Below are 19,567 nucleotides of genomic sequence, written 5' to 3'. Positions count from 1 at the left end.
GGAGGAGAAGGAGAAGGAGAAGAAAAAGAAGATCTTACCTTTTGCGACAGCATGGATGGACCTGGAGAGTATTATAAGGGAACTAAGACAGTCAGAGAAAGACAAGAACCATATGATTTCACTCATATGTGGAATCTAATGAACAAAATAAACTATCAAATTGGAGGCACTTGCCCTAACTGGTTTGGTTCAGTGGATAGAGCGTCAGCCGTCGGATTGAAGGGTCCCAGGTTTCATTCCAGTCAAGGGCATGTACCTTGGTTGCAGGCACATCCCCAGTAGGGGGTGTGCAGGAGGCAGCTGATCGATGTTTCTCTCTCATTGATGTTTTTAACTCTCTATTCCTCTTCCTTCCTCTCTGTAAAAAAAATCAATAAAATATATTTTTAAAAATAAAGTGGAGGCACTTGAGATCTCTGACTGGATGGAGATGAAAGGGGCTGTAGTGAGTCCTCTCTCCTAAGACCCCTTCCTCTGCATTCCTGTGGGATCTCTCCCCTCCCTTCTTTACTGTCCCTTTTCTTTCCACATCACTCACACCCGAGGAGTTCCTGAAGGAAGTGAGAGGAACTCTAGGCTGTGATTAATTTTGGGAGCCTAGAGACAGGGGCATGAAGTCTCATAACTATGACAGGGTCACCGGCCCCTGCCCCCATACTTTCTGGGGTGGGAGCCAGAGGCACAAGCACTTCTGCTGCCCTGTGACTGAGGGCACCAGAATTAATCTCTCCCTGCAGCAGAGCGGTGACTGCAGCCCTCGTGGGAATGCTTGGCATTTCAACAGTGCCTTCGTCTTTCTTTAAAGTAATGCCACCTTAGTCCTCTCAGTTAGTTTTTGCATTCCACAGAATATCCTCAGATGAACTTAGTCTCTCTGTGCCTCAGTTTCCTCAGTATAAAACAGGGTTGTGGCCTGGCTGGAGTGGCTCAGTGGTTGAGCACTGACCCATAAATCAGGAGGTCAAGGTTCAATTCCTGGGCAGAGCACAGACCTGGGTTGTGGGCTCAATCCCCATTAGGAGGTGTGCAGGAGGCATCTGATCAATGATTCTCTCTCATCTTTAATGTTTCTATCTCTCCTCTCCATTTCTCTCTGAAACCAATAGAAATATGTTTTTAAAAAATGGGGTTGTAATGGGGACTAAGGAAGTCAGGACAGGACAGGTGATGTGCTTAGAACAGTGCTTGGCACATAGGAAGCACTCCCAAGCAGTTTGCTAGTAATGTCCATTTAAGCAAGCCTCTTTCTGAGTACCACTTTAAAGAAATGAAGGGCTGTAAAAATGAAGGGATCGTGGAACTGAATGACTTTCCAGTTGCCTGCCAGCTCTGACCCTCTAGGATGCTATATGTCTGAGGTAGGAAGAACAGAGATTATTGTTCTACAAAAATACATGAGAGGGGACTGAGAAAGATAAAGTGACCTGCCAAGGATCACACAGCCAGTTACCGGTCAATCTGGGGTTAGGATCCAGGGCACCAAACATCTAGTTTCTGGCCATTGGGCTGGCCTGGCTGCAGCCTGCCAGTATTTTAACACCCAGGGAAGATTAGAAAGCATTTGGTTTGCGCAATGGTGAAAGAAACGGAGGTTCCTGCAGCCTCTAGGGCTAAGCTTCTAGGGAAGCTTGTGTAGACCCACATAATCCACTGGGCAAGGTCCCTGTTTCCTGCCCTATGCCTATTTCTTCTCCCAGAGCACCAATTCCCTCTTACTTGAGGTCACTGCTTGCTGGGACTTCAAGAAAGCCACACACACACACACACACACACACACACACACACACACCTTCGAGGTGGCCTGAGTAGGTGAGGGGGGTTGAAGCCCAGAAAAGCCCAAGGAGACCTAGTAATCCCTGGGCAGAAGCAGATTTGGGAATGGAACTCAGGCTTCTGAGCCCCTGGCCAGTGTATAAAGGAGCCTGACTTTGAAATCCTACCCAAGGTTCTGCCCAAGCTAATGCTGCCACAGAGAGGAGAGAAGGCTGAGGGCCTAAACTGTTCCTGTGGAGGCCCTATGGGTTGTTTAGGACACTGGAAGTTTACAGTGGCCGAAGGTTTACTCGGGGATGGGGGGAGGCGGGGAGGTGTGCAAACCCCCATTGGGAGCCTGGTAACTGACCTAAGCGGAGGGTGGAGCCAGGTTTGAAGCTTGACTCGCCAACTAGTGGTTTCTGAATTTGAACAAGAGCCTTGACCTCCCTGAGCCTGTTTCCTCATCTATAAATTGGAGATGATGATGGTTCCTGTCCACTTAGGGTTTTAGCGTGAGGCACCGTGGAGATATTAGCTCCCACTAGTGAGCTCCTATTGCCGATTGGGCACTGTGCCCAACACTTTACCTGCATCATCACATTCAGTCCTGACTACAGTACTGAAAAGTAGGCAGAGTATCCCATCCAGTGTGGAAACAGGGCTCATTGAGGCCAAGACACTGACTTTCAAGTCTCACAGATAAATAATTAGTGGTGCTAATAATACTATTGTAATTAAGTAGTTACATTAACAACAGGAAATGAGCAAAAGGAAGGCTATACATTAGAGGCATGTTCCCTGCAAAATATTGGGGGAAGGGACTGGACAAAGGGAAGATATACCCATGCCCAGTAAGACTGGGATGGCTAGGGAAGGTAATTGAATGTCAATCACACCTGGGGACAGACATGGTTGGCCAGAATGGGCAAGGCCACTGTCAGCCCTTAGAGATTTGGGATACTTAATTCCCTGAACAAAGAAGCTTGCTCTCTTGCGCTCTTGGGCACTCTTAGTTCCTCTTAGCACACTTGGCTCGTGGCTCATGCTTGGCTTCCTGGCATTCTCCCACGTGGTCCACACTCACAGTGGACTAATGGACTACAACTAGCCTGATGCTGCATTAGACCTGTCTCCAACATGGAAAGGAAACTCTGGTCACTGACTTTGCTTCTAGCTCTACTGAAACCCCACTTCTATGACTGGGTTAAGGGAAATGGGACTTTGGAAACAAGGGGATTTAATTCCACGCAAATAAAAAATCATTTGTTCTCCCATGTGAATCTCAGTACATTTCTTTTCTCAATATGTAAGAACTCCACCACCAGCAGCATCCAATGGGGAAGAGGATCCCCTCCCCCCCCCCCACACACACACACACTTCATCTGACTCTGTTGGACATTTTCCCTCACAATGCCATGGAAGAGCCTAATTTCCACCCACAGCAACTCCAGACTTCCCCTTTTCACCGAAAGTAATTTCCTTTGTTAGTATAATTATTATCAGTTAGCATGTCCTGGAGGCCAACTCATAACCAGTTTATTAAATTTCCTTAAATTTAGACCTTGCTGCAGAATGGAAGTCTCCCTTTGGGCCGTAGGCAAGAGTTCAAGGGCTGAGTTGAAGGGCTTCATCTGAGACAGGGTCCAACAAACTGTGTTCCAACACCTGTTTTTCTAAATAAAGTTTTGTTGGAACACAGCCACACCCATTCACTTACTTTTTGTCGATGGCTACTTTTGCACAACAATGGCTGACTGGAGTAGTTGGCACAGAGACCAAATGATCCACAAAGTTAAAAAAACAAAACCTTACTATCTGGCCTCTTACAGTAAAAGTTTGCTAACCCCTGATTTTCAACATTCAAGGAAATGTTCTGGATGCAGCTCCGGCCTTTGGCTAAAGTCCAAGGTAGCAGCAAGAGAAGTCCCTTGCCAGGCTCCCTCTCTGAGCACTGGCCAGTAGGAAAAGAAAACGGGCTTTTTCAAAGGAACCCTGGAAAGGCCTTTCATTTGGGGGGTTCCAAGGAAATGCTGGTTGAGTCAGCAGCCCCTTCTAGGACCGGGGGCAGAAGGCAGTAAGTCCTTTGCTGCCATGCATGTTGCCGTTCACGTTGCCATTCAGCTGGCAAGAGGCTCACTCTATCAGAAAGAAACTCCGGATTAAGAAATTTCAGTTAAATAACCTTTAGGCCTGAAAAAATAGAATTATATAAGCATCTCAGAAAAGCCACTCAGGCCAGGTCCCGCAGTTCCCTCTGTGACAGAAGAGCCCAGCCCCATTTGGGGATACCAAGTCAACCAAGACTTGTGGGAGAGTCTGAAGTGCCAGGCTTCCACGTGGCCAGGGCTCATTTTCTACCACATCTGGGGCCTGAAAAGTTGTGTGTAGTCTCAATCTGTTTGCCTCCGTAATCTCTGTCATTTCAGAGGCTGCCTAATTTCCTGATGGATTTGAAGCACCGTTGCTTTTAGGTTCTCTGCCCCTTCAATCTCTAGGTCCAGGACTTACAGTCCAGAAACAGCTAAGTGAGCTCCTTTTATTTTTCTCTGCATTTACTTTTTAAAAAAATATATTTTTATTGATTTCAGAGAGGAAGGGAGAGGGAAAGAGAGATAGAATCATCAATGATGAGAGAGAACCATTGATTGCTGCCTCCTGCACACTCCACACTGGGGATCAAGCCCACAACCCAGGCATGTGCCCTGACCAGGAATCGAACTGTGACTTTCTGGTTCATTGGTTAATGCTCAACCACTGAGCCACAGCAGTCAGGCTCCTCTGCATTTTCTAAAATAAACCCCTATTCATTCTATCGTAGTTATTTGGCCAAGTCAAGATATTGCCAAAGGGTGGCGACCCATATGTCCTGCCTTCTTTTGGTATGACACCAGTTCTCTTCCCCTCACCCGCTGCTCCAAGGAGCTCAGACTTCCAGTCATCCATTAGCATCCAGCTGATTACATGTGCCCCAGGCTTCTCCCCATTCATGTCCCCATCTCCACTGCCCAGCATCCTCCTGCCAACTTAACCAGATTCAATTGGGCCTTCTGGAGCCAGTGTTAGTTGGTCAGCCTCCATTAGCCTTTCTCTGACCCCACCAGCCATCCATTTCTATTGCACCTCCTGAGAATACCAAACATGCTCTGTACTTAACTCTGCTCTCTAATTCGGGTACCTCCTATAGTACCATAGGAAGAGTGCATTCCAGAATTCGAGGTCCAGATTTTAGATCCACTTACTGGCTGGGAGCCTTTGGGCAAGTCACTTCACCTTTCTGAGCCTGTTTTCTCATTTGTAAAATGGGTATCGTGGTCTTTGCTGCCTAATTGTTAGGATGATAAAATGAGTTGATGTTTTTTGTGTGTTGTTTTCAGTTTCACTGGGTTAAAGTCATGGTGTCAACAGGGCTGGTTCCCTCTGGAGGATCTGAAGGAAAAATCATTTCCTTGCCCTTTTTAGCTTCCTTGACTAGCAAACCCTTCTCCATTTTTAGAGTGCATCACTTGAATCTCTGTTTCCATGGACACTCCTGAGTTGATGTTTGTATTTTTTAAGCACTAAACTGTTAAAGGGCTACACACATATAGGTTAGTACTAAGTTGTCCTGCCCTGTCACCTCCCCCTTCTCTTTGGTTTCATGGTAAACTAGAGCTTTGGGGGTGATTGGGAGATAACAGATGAATCAGCATAAAGCCAACCCACCCAAAACCTCCTTGCCTAAAACCAATGACTCTGACAACCAGTTTGCCTAAAAGTCAAAGTAGTAATTTTGAAAGAAGTCACTTTGTACCAATTTTCTTAAGAGGCACTTCCACCATAATGTCATATTTTTAAATCTCTCTGTCACAATCCTCAGCATTTTGTTGATGAGATCATTCTGTATGCTTGTGGATGGCTTTTTCTATTTTATCTCCTATTGAGCAGTGTTATGATTTTTTAACACGTTTGATGAAAATCTTCTCTTAAAATTGTGTATCTGTACTACTAAATACTTGTCAAATCTATAGCATTTCCCACAGGATGTATCAAGTGCACTCTTTTTTTTTTTTTATCACTCTAGGCTCTTCCTTGCTGGGTTTTATTCTGCATTCTACATGCCTGTTTGCACCTAAGGAGTTGATTAACTGAATTACCATGTACCAAATATTCCTTTGTGTTCTTCAAGGTATTGGCATTTTTGTAACAAGCATGAAGAAGTGAGACAGATAGGGCAGAATTGTATCGGGCTGCTTGTATTTTCTTTTTCAGGCTATCTCATTCATTAAGCGCCTTCACTTTGTGAAACATAAAGTGATACATACAAAGTCATTACCAAATGTATTTATTGCAGGAAACATAACATTTTTCAAGAGAGGCAAACTGGCTAAAAAGTCCCAAAAGTGTTCAAAAAGTAGAAGACACCCACCAAGGATACAAAACAATTTTTAGTAGAAATCCCACCTTTAACCAGAATGTTCTTAAATACATTGTTTCTGAACATCCTTTTTGATGACACTACAAAAAAAAAAAAAAATAGGACACCCAAACAGATGCCAAAACAGTTCAAAGTGGACTGAATTTTATGCGAACCAACCTTTAAGCATAGAGATTCCTTTTGTGAGTTTGTGGCAAATTGGTTTGTGGCCATGTGACCTGGAATCGATTTGGGATGCAAGCATACTGCATTGCATATGCAACATGTGGGCCTGGGGACAACCATGGACCTCCGGGGACTGGAAGGGCTCTCCTGAACATGACCTCCACAAGTAAGGGCAAATTGTCATCTTTAACTTTTTATTATAAAGACATATTTACATAGAACAATCTTTACAAACACAAGTGAACACAACTATGGGAAGGGGACATTTCTTAATGAAAAGAGCCTTAATATCTTTGTATAAATTAGTATAAGAATCATACACAACCACTTTAAATAAGACAGGCCCCCAGGTCCCCACTGCCCTCCACTGCCATGTGCCATCCCTCATGTCCCCCCTTCCTCCCTTCCTCGTGGGGCTAGGCAGCTAATGAGGCAGGAGATACAGAGAGGAAGAGGGGAAATAAGGCCCAGCTCCTGGTGGAGGCATCAGTGGCAGAAGGGGCTTTCTGGACACTGGCCAGCCCCTCCTCCGAGTCTGAGGGATGTGGGGAGAGGCAAGTGCCCAGGCAGGCTCCCAGGGTGGGCCTTAAAGCAGCAGTAGCAGTAGCATTAGCAGCAGCAGAGGTAAGGGTGAGAGGCAGGTAGGCAACATAAGGGTCATTGTGGGACTTGGGGGCCCTGACTCCCCCTGCCCCCAAACATACATAGACGGCCATCATGGTCTTGTCTCCCCTTTTCTTCACTCCTGGGAGGCCTCTGAGAAGGAAGCCTGCTCAGACCTATTCTTCCTCCCATCCTTCCTTCTCTCCTTCACCTCCTCATTCCCTTCCTTCTTCTCTCCCTCCCCCTCCCACAAAGGGAAGGCCACTGGGAAAGAAAGTCCAGTCAACATGAAGGGAAGGCTATTGAGTCCAATTACTCAAGGCCAACTCCGAGCTCCTGAAAACCAGTGCTGGGGTTGGACTGTTAATCTCAGTGCCTGAGCTGCCCCTAAGAAAATATTGGGGGTCTGGGAGTGCTAACAGAATGGTGTCAGCTGGCCAGTTAAGGGATTTTTCAACCCAGATTGGGGAATGAAGCCTAGAGGCAGGCCAGAAAGGCTGGAGCAGCTCTGTCCCCATACCACAGCCACCGCGTCACTTCCACCATGGGGCAGTTCACAGTCCACTGTCCTCTCCCTTCCCAGCCGGCCCCAACCCAACCCCAAGAAAAGGCACTTAATATGTTTTGAAGACACCAACAGAGAAGAGGACATCATCAAGTGGGACTTGGGAAACCTAGGTCCTCATTCTGGCTCTGCAGTGACCCTCAGTGGGTCACTCTCCCTCTCTAGGCCTCTGTCTTTGCAGGAGTTTGCGTAAGGAGGCAGAACTTAGTGATCTGCAAGATTCCCTTTGGCTCTGATATTCTGTGATTCTTGGCAAAAACACATCTGCTTGGCTTTTGCTCCTGGGAGAGTATGGAGCCACCTGAGGTCCATCACCCTCCCCTCCTGAGCTAGAGCTTGAACTTGCTGGTGGTGGGGGGCAGAGGAAGTTGGGGAGCAGTGAGTTGGGGGGAGTGTTAGAAGAAACAGTAAGATGGAAGAAGTGACAGAGTGCTGTATGCCCCTCTTCATGGCCGCTGGCGGCGGAATTAACCAGGCCAAACATGGGATGAGAAAGTGACCACAAAGCTATTCCTCCTCTTCTCCAATGCTACACCCCTCCCCTTTACCAGAGCACCAACCCACCACTCCAATGCCCCCAAGGCACCCTGTCCACATGCCAAAGCCCCTAAAGTCTCTCATTGCTCATCTCTTTACTTTCCTCTGGAGGCCTGCTAAAGGTCCAACTGGCATGAAAACCTGGCATCTACTGGAGCCCATTCAAGAAGGGAGTGTTTCCATGCAGCCCCCAGGGCAAACCTGAGGAAGGGAGGGCTGCTTGGAGGTTGGGATATTAGATGGGAGGGGTGGATACTAGAGCAGTATGAGATCCAGAAAAAGGATTGCCTTCCAGTGCTGGGTCTCCAAAGTCAGTCCAGAGAAGGGCCACGTCATTCAGGGATGCTGGTGGGTGAGAAGAGCTGGGACCATCAGCAGCCAGGACGTGTGCAAGATGAGAGGCAAATGGATATAAGGGCTCCAGAGAAGCAGACCAATCTGTGGAGTAGAGAGAAGTGCAGGGGGGGAAGTACTTGAGGGCCCCTTCAGTCCTAAAGAGACAAAAAATGACCAGAGAGAAGTCATTGACATGTTTCTGTCAAAGGGATCACCTGGGGAAATGAGGAGACAGCCTTAATTCTGCTTTCCCCCCTCCCCCCATCACAACCCTAAACCTAAATAAAGCCCAAAGACTATGAGTTGGTGCCACCCTGTCCTGCTACAGGGAAAGAGATAACAGGCCAGGGATAGACTTAGGCCCTGTTCTCTCTGCTGTCACATTTGATTTTTTTTCTCCTTCCCTGGGCAACACTCCTAATTCTCTGCCTGCTGCCCCCAAGGCTCTCTGCCCCCTCCCTCCTCCTGCTCTCTGGTGAGGATCCACAGCTCATCAAGATCCCCTAGGACTTCTAGAATTCTCCAACTAGGTCAGCCTGACCAACCCCAGGGTGGAGGGGAGCCAACACCCAACTCCTGGGAAGCCAGGAGATTGTCTCCCAAGTGTCAAGCCCCTATCTGGGTCTGGGTCTCCTCTCCTTCAAAATGAGGGGGTGAGAAGAGTGCCCTGTAAGTCCCGTTGTATGTGATGCCAGGACTTCTTGGGACAGGTGTCTGACCAATGATGAGCACAGGGTCACCCAGCTTCCGGGCTTATCCTCCCCCAGCCCTCCCACACCACCCACTGACCAGAGGCTCAAGTACCTGCTTCAGAAAGGCATGGGGCCCTTATGAGAGAGGCGTGGCCGCTGGCGGCGGAATTTTCTCCGACCTCCCTGCCAGGGTCCTGGTCCATTCCTGGACCCTTTGGGCTGCACCAGGTGGTGGATATTGCCTTCCTCCAGCCCCTTCCTGGCAGAAGGCTGTGGCAGGGGCCCTGCAAGAAGGAGAAAGCCTGTTAACAGGAAGGCTGGTTCAAATAAGCAGGGGACCACAGACCACAGGCCTGTGGCAGGGGACAATCTTTCCATGAGGCGGCATTCCTCAAAGCTTTCAAAGCTTTTCTTTGTTTTTGTCTTCCATCTTGATGAACAATTTGCAATTTTTACACTGTCCTGGGGGAAATGGAACCTAGCTCACATCTTGAAAGTTATGGAACTCAGTTTATGTCCTTTTGACAGTCCTGTCATGTTTTTGGCAAGCACAAACTTGTTCTTTGTTTAGAACATAATTAGGGGTGCAGTTTGGGATACTGTGCCTGTACTTGGCTGGGGAACAGCAGGCAATAAAGCCCCCTTGAAACTGATGCACTAGAGACATTTCAAGCACACAAAACATCAGTGAAATGAATGCCTCCACCACTATGTACCCATCACCCAGATTCAAGAGGGAGTCGCATATGCCTTTGTCCCTTTTCTTTTTTCTTTTTGTTCTTTGCTGAAGAACTGTAAAGCCAAAACTGGAACATCATGTCATTGTACTCCTAGGTCCTTTGCTATGCGATGGCCCACTTTTTTTTTTTTTTTTTTTTTTTTAATCCTCACCGAGGATATTTTTCCATTGGCTTTTAGAGAGAGTGGAAGGGAGAGAGAGACAGAGAAAGAAACATTGATGTGAGAGAGACACATCGATCGGTTGCCTTTGCACACACCCCAACTGGGGCTGGGGATCAAGCCTGAAACCAAGGTGCATGCCCTTGACCAGAATAGAACCTGAGACCCTTTAGTCCCCAGGCTGACGCTCTTTCTGCTGAGCCAAACCACCTAGGGCTGCGATGGCCTTTTGAGTATTGGAGATCTCATATCTTACTCCTGGCATCTCACCAATGTTTATGCATCTCCTGGGCTCACATCTCCTTTGGCCACCCTGTGGGAATGGCTGGTGGAAGGGAAGTTCTCTGACTCTTACGTGTGCCTTATGCTGGGTTCTACTCAGCCTGTGACCAGATTTAGAGACCAATAAATATTATATGAATGAATGAATGAATGAATGAATGGACAAATGAGTGAATGGCCACCTGAAGCAGCAAGTCTATGCATGAAGAGTGGGCTGGGCTGCTGCAGTCCAACCAAGGAAGACTGGAAATAGGCAGAGCAGGGAGATGATGTGGTGCTGGACAAGAGGCAGTCTGGCAGGGTGCTCTCATGCAATGCCTTATGAGGCTGGCCTGCAGAAATATTTTGTTTTCATATAAATTTATTTCAATATAATAAAACAAAAATATAAATGTTTTCCAAAGCAGTGATTAGAAATCCCAGACTCTCTTCCCCAACATTATTGGATTTACCCTCAGCTACATCCCTCTTCCTGGAGCCCAGTTTTACCTATCTAAGAATCCCCACCACTAGTTCAGTTTCCATATAACCCCACCACCGCCTCATTGGCTGCCCCTGGCCATTCCTCCTTTCCCTCCTCCCTGCCTCCAGCATCCTTCCTTGGTTCCTTGGCTCTTGTGATTTCTCCTCTACTTGCACACAATTTCCAATTATTGATTCTCCTCTTGGGCTGAAAGTAGGTGAGTTTGTCCTTAAAGTAAGGTCACCTTACCTTAGAGCCCACCCTGCCCAGACTCCTGGGGCCTGCTGCTCTCTCTCTCTCTCTCTCTCTCCCTCCCTCTCTCTCTCTCTCTCTCTCCACACACACACACACACACACACACACACACACACACACACAATCTAGTCCTCCACAACCACCCCTCTGGAGAAAAGTGACAGGCCCATTACCACCCTGCTGTTTACCAGCCACACTTCTATGCTTCTGGTTGGGGTGAGTTAATATGTCAACTCCTCCCCTAAACCCATCACCTAATGAGAATTAAAATATAAATTAGACTTCCACTTTAGGGTAGCAGGCATGGACAGGGGCCAGGAGGTCACTTCCAACTTTCATAGAGCTATCTACCCTCTTATCACACTGGCAAAGGGTCTGGGCCAGGGCGGGCAGGGAGGAGGGAAGGACCTTCACTAAGTTCCCTTCCCAAGCTGCTTCAGCTTCTTCCCTGTACTTCTGGGTCACCTCCAGGCTCTCCTTGCCCAGTGAGGCCAATAAGAATAATGCTGATGAGGATGCAGTGCCAGAGAAATACTCAAGGCATGAAGGACTGTGCTGAGAGTGTGGCCAGACAATGTAAGCAAGACCTTGGTTCTTGCATCCCTGCCAACTACTAGGAGTGGAGTGAGCATGGGGCAATGGCACAGGCTATGGCCAAAGAGTACAGTAGGCATGGAGAAGAGAGGCACAGTGCTTGGATTGGGGAGTGCATCATTTCCAAATGCTCAGCATCCAGGACTGTGAGTATTGGTGGAAGGGTAGGGGTGATTGGTCCTAAGGGGTTAGGGGGGAGAGAAACAGAATGGGAAACAAGGATGGTGCCTCAGACTCTGGCCAGGGAGAAGTCTAGACTCTAAGCCTGCAGAAAACTCCCTGAGCTGACTGAGCACTCAACCAGGCCCTGGATATCAGCCACTCGGAAGCCCCTGGCATCTTGCATCCCATTGGGTGGGGCAGCTCACTGTCCTTGTAACAGGAAGTCTGCAGCTCCTCCAGCACCCTGATCCCATCACCCACCTGTTTCCTACTTTTGATTCTGAGTCTGGCTCACCCTAAGATAAGCAGATACCTGAAACCCAGGCTTTATCCTGTCCGAAGAGACTTTTAAAGGCTGTTAATTCTCATCACTGCACAGGTCCTGGTTATACAAAAGAATTCCCCTTTATAAATGGAGGCCTTTCTCAGTGCACTTGGTCTCTCCCAGCCCATTTGCTACTTAACGGGAGGCTGGAGCAATCCTCCAAAGAATCTCCAGGCTAGAAGGACTAGAGCCATCACTCTCCAAAATGCCACCAGCAATGAAGCCCCAGCATCTCTGCTCTGAGAACCACAGGCAGCAATGAACAGGGTTTGATTTTCAGGCAGCCTGAAGTTCAGGTCTGCCAATGCACAATGAGGTACCTGTGACTTTTTAGGAACATCAGCCATACCAGGAATGACTCACCTGTTTTTTCCTCATCATCTAGCCTATCTTGTGATGGCTTTAAAAGCCCACATGGGTGCTCTTGTGGGGACCCTGCTGGCTATGCCCCCTCCACTTCTCAGGGTCCTGCATGTGTCTCCAGGATGAAGCCTCCTTCCTTTGCCCAGTCCCCCATCCCAGTGCCCTGAGTGATCTTCTCATGCCAGCTTTGCCACCCTTGGACATCTTATGCTCTGGCAGCCAGGCCTTCCACTTGCGTTAGTCCTGTGCCACTGAGAGGCCTGACTCAGGTTACATGGATGCTTAGCGCATAGGAACTGGGGATGGAGCCATGGTTGCCCCGCCCTAAGCGGGAAGGGTACAGTAGGCTGTTCTCATACTATCACTGTGACTGCAGGCGTTGAGCTGGGCCTGGGGAGGGGGAGGAGAAGGAGAAGGGGAGAAAGAAAGGTACTCAGACAGAACAAGGAACACTTGGCCCTGGCCCAGCAGCTCTCAGACTCAGAAGAGCAAAGTGTATCCCAGGTCAGGAGGCGGTGGAAGAGTATGTGCGTACTGGGTGGAGGGGGGGGGGGTGGCATTCCAACCCAGGACAGAGTGTGTTATGAAGAAAGTATGGTTTTCAGGCCTGGGGCTTTGGGGACTGTGGGTGGGGAAAGCAGGCAAGTCTTGGCCACGGGAAATGTGGTTCTCAGGGTCCTGTTTCTGACCCAGGACAGAAAGCAGGAGGAACAAGACATGGGTACCTAAACCCTTGGCTGGTTGCCATATACGGAGGTGCCCTTCCTCAGCACCAGGAGAGGTCATGGGGTGGAGAAGGCAATGAAAGCCTTGGGAGTTTGCTGTATTAGGCTTAAGCAAAAGGTGAAGGCAACGAATTGACCAAATCAGATAGGTAGAAGATAGATAGCCTAATGAAGAAGAGTGAATTAAAGCAAGAAGTGGCAGGGTTTGGGCCAACATAGTGTCCCCTCCCTCTGAAACCAGCTCTCCCCTTCACCAGTACTGCCCTAACAGCTGGATCCCAAAAGGGCTCTAGTGGTGGCCAGTTGGCCAAGGGTCTCCCCATAGCTTCTGGGGAAACACCAGCTATGCAGATCAGGCAAACCCAGCTTCCTCTGGAACACCATCTCTGCAGCCACTCTTTCTTTCCCAAAGGCATCACCTTGGACTATTAGGCAGTGGTATCAGGTGGGGGTCTTGTCTTGCTAACTGCACTGGCTAGTAGGCTCATAGAGGAGGCCCAGGTGGTGTCTTCCATTCATATCTTTTGCTCTCTTCCTGCCATTGACTGCCCGACAGGAGTTTCTAAGGGAAAAAAGTCTGCTCCCTTCTTATCAAGGAGGTGGCTCACCCAGAGCTCGGGCCCTGAGAGAAAGACCACCGGACAGCTAGCTGAAGGCAGGCAATGCCAGACTCAACCAACGCGCCTTTCTGAGGAGCCAGGCAGCGCTCCAGGGCCAGGGCAGTGTCATAAGACAAGAGCAGAGAAAGGAGGGGACCTACAAAGAGAGAGGTAGAACCACACTGGGTCCCTCAGAGCTTCCTGGGCTGCAGGCCATTCTCCTGCTCTGGAGAGTCTGAGACCAAGTGGGGCCCTGTGCTCTTCCTCTAAGGAAACTTGCTGCCCTGCCCTCTGCTCCCCTCTGCTCCCACCTTCTGTGACTCCAGTCCCAGCACGGGCATTAATCCACCTGGCCTTGGCCTTTCTTTCTGTGGTGCCGGGCAAGCAGCACCAGTGACAGGCAGATCACAAGACTGTGGCAGCTGGAGGTGGGAGCTGGCAGCCGCAGGACACACTGACACACAGAGGGCAGGCAGCAAGGGTTAGAACTGCTAGGGCTCAGGGAGGGCAAGGGAGTGCCAGTGCCAAGTGTGCCAGGTGGGGGATGTGGTGCAGGTGGGGGCAAAGGACTCCCCCTCCCTGAGCTGCACGGAGGCATCAAGTTAGGCACTGTTTCCTGGTCTGGTGCCTGGAGACAGGGCACTAAGGTGAAGCATGCCTGTACCTGGGGCAAAGGGAAGGCTGAGCCAGGATATCGAAGAACAGAGTCTGCGGACCTCTTGCACAAGAGCAGAAGAGGCCAGACAGGACATTGGAGTAAGTTAAGTGTGGAGAGGACCAGCTTGGCTGCCTCTGACCACATGCAGCTGAAGGAGCAACAGCTGGGCTCCACTCCCCCGCCGCTCTGCTCCTGCCTATGCAACAAGTGTCACGTCTGCATCTTGGCACATCATCTCCAGTATCTTGCCCCCTAGGACCAGACCAGCCAGCGGTTCCAAACCTCCAGGGTCCAGAAAACCTTGAACGAGGGAGCCCAGACCACCCGGTTCAGGTCAGTTCACTTTATTGACCCACAAGGGGAGCAGGACATGCCCCTGCCACCCTCCACCACGTGGGATGTGGAGCCCGGGACACGGGGAGCACTCCGGAGGCCCTGAGCTTCTAGGACTGTGAGGGGCAACCAGGAGGGACAAGGTGCCAGTGGGGTGATGCCTGAGACACAAGCTGAAGGTTCCCTGCCGTGGGCACCCTGTCACTCTGCGCCGCTGGGAGAGGCTGCCTGGGGGGCGCCTGGCTCCCGGAGGCGGAGAACGCGGCACGGGCAGCGAGAGAGCAGGAGGGAAGCACGGGTTACAGGAGGCACGCACTCACCTCCACACACCGCGGTCAGGGACAGCCAGACCAGCAGGAGCGCCTGCACGCACAGCCACAGATTCATGCTGCTCCTCTAGCCTGGCCAGGAGGCGGGGAGGCGGAGAAGTCAGGCGTCCGCAGGCCAAGAAAGACTCTCGCAGCGGCTCGTGTGGGCTGGTGGGCGCAGAGCTCTCGGGGCTCCCGGGCCGCGCCACAGGCTGGCCTCTGCCCCTCCTGCAGCCTATCTCTCCCTGGAGTGGGCAGCGCCGCCAAGCTGGCTTCAGGGGCTCCGGGAAGGCAGCGGGCTCTTTCCAAAGTGGCTGGCTGCTCGGCCGCCGCGGCTCCAGCTGCCCGTGGTCCAGGCTGCCAGTGAGAATGCTCCCTACTCACTCTAGGGGCTGCATTTTGTAGCCTGGAGTTTGGCGGAGAGCCCACTTGGTCATGTGGTCATCCGGAGGGCTGGAGGGAGGGGGCCAGGAAGAGGGAGAGGGGGCGAGCCTCCCGCACCGCCCCCCTCCAGGCACGCACTCTGCAGCCCCGGCCTGGGCGCCAGAGGGAACCTAGAGGTGGCCCCACAACAAAGGCTGCTCTGCGCTCTGACAGCCCACAACTGCTTCCCAGACAATGCCCGCCTGGCTGGGGCCAGAGGGTTTGGGAAACCTGAAGGATTTCAAACACAGGAAGAATTTGGGGCTGCAGAGGGGCACACTTAACCCTTTCTCGCCTCACTTACTTAACAGCTGTCAAGGATCCTGGTAGCTTTGAGAAGGACCCAGCCCAGGCTGCCCAAATTTACTAGGAACATTTCTGACCCTCTCCCTCTCCTTACCATTTTCCATCCTCTCTCCTCTGAAACTTCAGCCAGGTTTGATTATGACTGCCCAGGTTTGTGCCCAAGACTGCTTAATTGCCCAATGGCCCCAGGAGGCACCCTCTACCTGAAATGCCACCACTCAGCCCTCCCAGCCCCTGTGTTCTTCATTCTTGTAGCCGCACCTCCAGAAGGTAGCCGCACCTTCATCTTACCCAGAAGACTTGCTGAGATAACAAACACTCGCGCGGGGGGGGGGGGGGGGGGGGGGTTTGCCCTGGGTTCCTCCTCACTGCAGGGACACACAGCAGCTGCTATGGCGTCCCTTTCTCTATCATTAGGAGACAAGGGCAGTCTACCCAACTCCAAACAGTCTAGACTGGATTCACTTTGCCTGTCCTTGGGATTCCCCTTTGTAAGTGGGTCCTGAAGTTTGTTTGCCTTCCCAGACTAGACTCAGCTCCTGCAGCCCGGGAACTCCCAAGGGAAGAGACTGCCTCACTCACTGGACTGGGAACCCTCTAAGAGGGGACCCTGTCTTCTCATTCTTCTGCATCTCTCCAAAGTCCCCAATATCGGCCTCAGCACATAGGTGGCACTCAACACATGTTAAAAGAGTTTGCTTGAAGTGTTAAGTCCAGCTTTATACAAGAAATACATTGGACAATGCGTATGTGTGCCATCAGAGATTAAACAAAGAACTTGTGTGAATATATGCATAGCCCATAGACACAGACAATAGAGTGGTGAAGGCCTGGGGTGGGGTAGAGGCTGGGTGGAGGGGGGCAAAGGAGTAAGGAAAATGGGGGACAGGGGACGTCTGTAATACTGTCAACAATGAAATATATATTTTAAAAACATGTGAGAGTCCATGGTACATTTAAAATATGTTTGAACCGAAATGGGTTTGGCTCAGTGGATAGAGTGTCAGCCTGCGGACTGAAAAGTCCTGGGTTCGATTCCGGTCAAGGGTGTGTACCTTGGTTGCGGGCACATCCCTGGTAGGGGGTGTGCAGGAGGCAGCTGGTCGATGTTTCTCTCTCATCGATGTTTCTAGCTCTCACTCTCCCTTCCTCTCTGTAAAAAAAAATCAATAAAATATGTTTGAAATGTTAAAACAATCCAGCACATGCACAATTTATTTGCAATCACTCTCTGCCATTATTGTCCGCTCCACAAGAGAGGGCTCTCCACATTAAGCACAGCTGTATCGCTGTATTCCCTGGGATATGGTGCTCAATACATACTTCTGAATATATAAATAAAAATTTCAAAAACATTCCTTTTGCCTAAATCAAAGTAGTGGGAAGGGAGTAAAATAGGGTTCGTGTTAATAGCCTGTGGCTCATTAGCTACATTCCACTGGGAAAAAGGCACCTATGGAGTCGTTCTATTCCTTATCAGCCCCATTTTACAGATGTGAAGCAGAGCATCTTCGTTCATAAGGCCCAGGCTGTGAACAGTGAGCATTGGTAGCTGAGATCATCTTCCCGGTGTTATTTCCCTGGAATGAGTCTTCCAAACAAGAGGAAAACCAACTGGTCTCTAGTCTCCACTCTTATCTGCTATAAGGCCATACTGTCATCACCTAAACTTACCAGGTCTCATGGGAATGATCATCTCTGCTTTTCCCCCTTCAGTGTTGCTATGGGGTTAAATGAGATAATGTATATACTTGAAATCACTGTGCTAATGGGAATAAGCCCTTATAACGTTATTTTTAGGAACCATGATACTCCAATCCCTGATTAAGCCCATACACACACACCCCAAAAAATGAGCGCCCCCAATAATTACTAAAAGATGAAATAAAGAGGGCCGGAGACCGGGATGCCAGGACACAGGCTTTATTGAAGAGTAGAGTACCACTGTCGGCTGCTTCCAGAGAAAGAGAGCAGAAGAGGGCGAGGCCGGGGTACAAGCACTTTTTAAGGGGAGAATAGGGGACGGGGCTTAGGGTATTCAGCACACGCTGATTGGTGGTTTGATGTAAGGCCTATGATTAGGGACCTAGGGACTAGGAATTGGGGGCTTAGGGTATTTGGCAGGTGCTGATTGGTGGTTCAATGCTCAGGAATGTCCAGCTGCAGATGGAGTTTATGTCTGTCCATCAGTTGGAGGAAGGGAGGATCTATCAACTACATTAATAGAAGCATTAATATGCAAAGATTCCTTCATGAGGGTGTGTAGGAACTATTTGCTAAGTGGTTAGAACTACACTTTCCCCGTCTTATTTCCTAAAAGTGCCAATCTCTGCTGGAGCTAATCTGATAAATGCACTTGAACCAGGAAGTTAATAATAGTTATTTGAGGTTTTGCCTCCCAGGTATAGTTTTCATTTTAGCAGGGCCTTTGGGAGACAATGTCCTGCCCCAAGGTAATACCAAGTTCCATTCTTTTGAGCGAGGAGACACTTTAGTGAAGCATTTCACTGCTCTACCTAGAGCTCACTGTGCTTCAAAGCCAACTCAAAAGGGACTCCCTCTGGCAACTTATAACTCAACTTTCAACATGTAGGTCCAGCCACTGAAGCCTCAGAGTACAATCCTGTTGCAGCCCATTCCTCTCTTCATGTCCCCACAAATGATGATGATGATGATGATGATGATGATGATGATATAGCTAAAATTTTATTGAGCATATGCCATGTGTCAAGTACTATTATGAATATTTACATGTATTAACTCATTTAATCCCCACACTTATGAAGTAGTTCTATTCCTTATCAGCCCCATTTTACAGATGAGGCAACTGAGGCTAATAAAGGTTAAGTAATTTTCCCAGGCCTGCCTAGCTTCAAGGCCCACACTTTTTCCTCACTGGGCTTCCAGAAGCAAATTCCCACTTACCTGGGTCCATATATCATTTAATTTGCACTTCTAACACCTAACTTACACTGTCTTGAATCAAATTAGGAAGCAGTGAGGCATGGAGGTTAAGCACATTGGTTCTGGAATAAGGCAGCTCTGTCACTAAATAGGTAACTTCAGGCCAATTATGTGACCTTTCTGAGCTTGGGTTTCTCACTTAAAAAAGGGATTATTACCTAGCTCCCTGGGTTATTGGAAGGATTAAATAAATCAATACATATAAAGTACTTAGTACAGTGCTTGGTTTTCCTACTATGTAAGCATTATATTAATGTCACATATTCTCGTAAGTGTATGCATATATGTCTTACCAATAATATGAAGTAGTAAGACTATGTGTTCTCACCAGCAGTATTGGTGCTCAAAGAAAATGCTCAATTAATGTTCATTGAACACAGGAAGAAACTGTATAGTCATACTGTGGATTTATGCTGCATATCAAATGTCCAATAATTGGATACTTTTATTTGGGCAAAATCATTACAATTTGGCCAACATGTTCTTAGATGAGTCAATACTAACAGAAATAACAAAATTGTGAATTCCCTCCACCCCCAATTGTAGTGCTTGTTTTTACTAGAGTAATATAAAAAGTGGAGTGGAAAGAGGGTATCTGGAGAATGATGAGCCTGGCTAGTAATCAGAGAAATCTCATAATAGAAAGAGCCCCAACCCCTCATTATGCATATGGAGAAACTGAGGCCCAGAAAGAAAAAAAAATGACTTGCCCAAGGTTGTACAGAAAGCTGGTGGCAGTCAGGACTGGGATTTAGGTCAAAGTAACTCCTATCTCCTGTTTTCCCCTCTGTGCCTTCCCAGCATAGATATCTTACCAGCTGAGCAGTGCCCCAGTAGAC

General features: G+C 49.0%; 2 protein-coding genes across 2 annotated transcripts in view; one reads left to right on the top strand and one right to left on the bottom strand.

Annotated features, from left to right (window-relative positions):
- OCRL (OCRL inositol polyphosphate-5-phosphatase) overlaps nucleotides 1-4,253 on the top strand; it is a 101,023-nt gene extending 96,770 nt beyond the window's left edge. The window contains exon 20 of the mRNA XM_084870712.1: nucleotides 4,183-4,253. Within this exon, the coding sequence (XP_084726838.1) occupies nucleotides 4,183-4,227 (45 nt within the window). The 3' untranslated portion in view covers nucleotides 4,228-4,253. The remainder of the gene's footprint in view (nucleotides 1-4,182) is intronic.
- A 1,568-nt stretch (nucleotides 4,254-5,821) lies between these two features.
- Nucleotides 5,822-15,509, bottom strand: APLN (apelin). Its single transcript, XM_084870914.1, has 3 exons — nucleotides 15,048-15,509; nucleotides 9,181-9,352; nucleotides 5,822-8,531 (listed from the first exon to the last, which is right to left on the bottom strand). The coding sequence occupies exons 1-2, from the start codon at nucleotides 15,112-15,114 to the stop codon at nucleotides 9,186-9,188; spliced, it is 234 nt and encodes a 77-aa protein (XP_084727040.1). The 5' UTR covers nucleotides 15,115-15,509; the 3' UTR covers nucleotides 5,822-8,531; nucleotides 9,181-9,185.
- Nucleotides 15,510-19,567: the final 4,058 nt, after the last annotated feature.

The sequence above is a fragment of the Pipistrellus hanaki genome (genome assembly GCF_964339955.1).
Source record: "Pipistrellus hanaki genome assembly, chromosome: X".
NCBI classification, from domain to species: domain Eukaryota; kingdom Metazoa; phylum Chordata; class Mammalia; order Chiroptera; family Vespertilionidae; genus Pipistrellus; species Pipistrellus hanaki.
The sequence above is the reverse complement of the archived record's forward strand: the minus strand, read 5'-3'. Positions and strand labels throughout refer to the sequence as shown.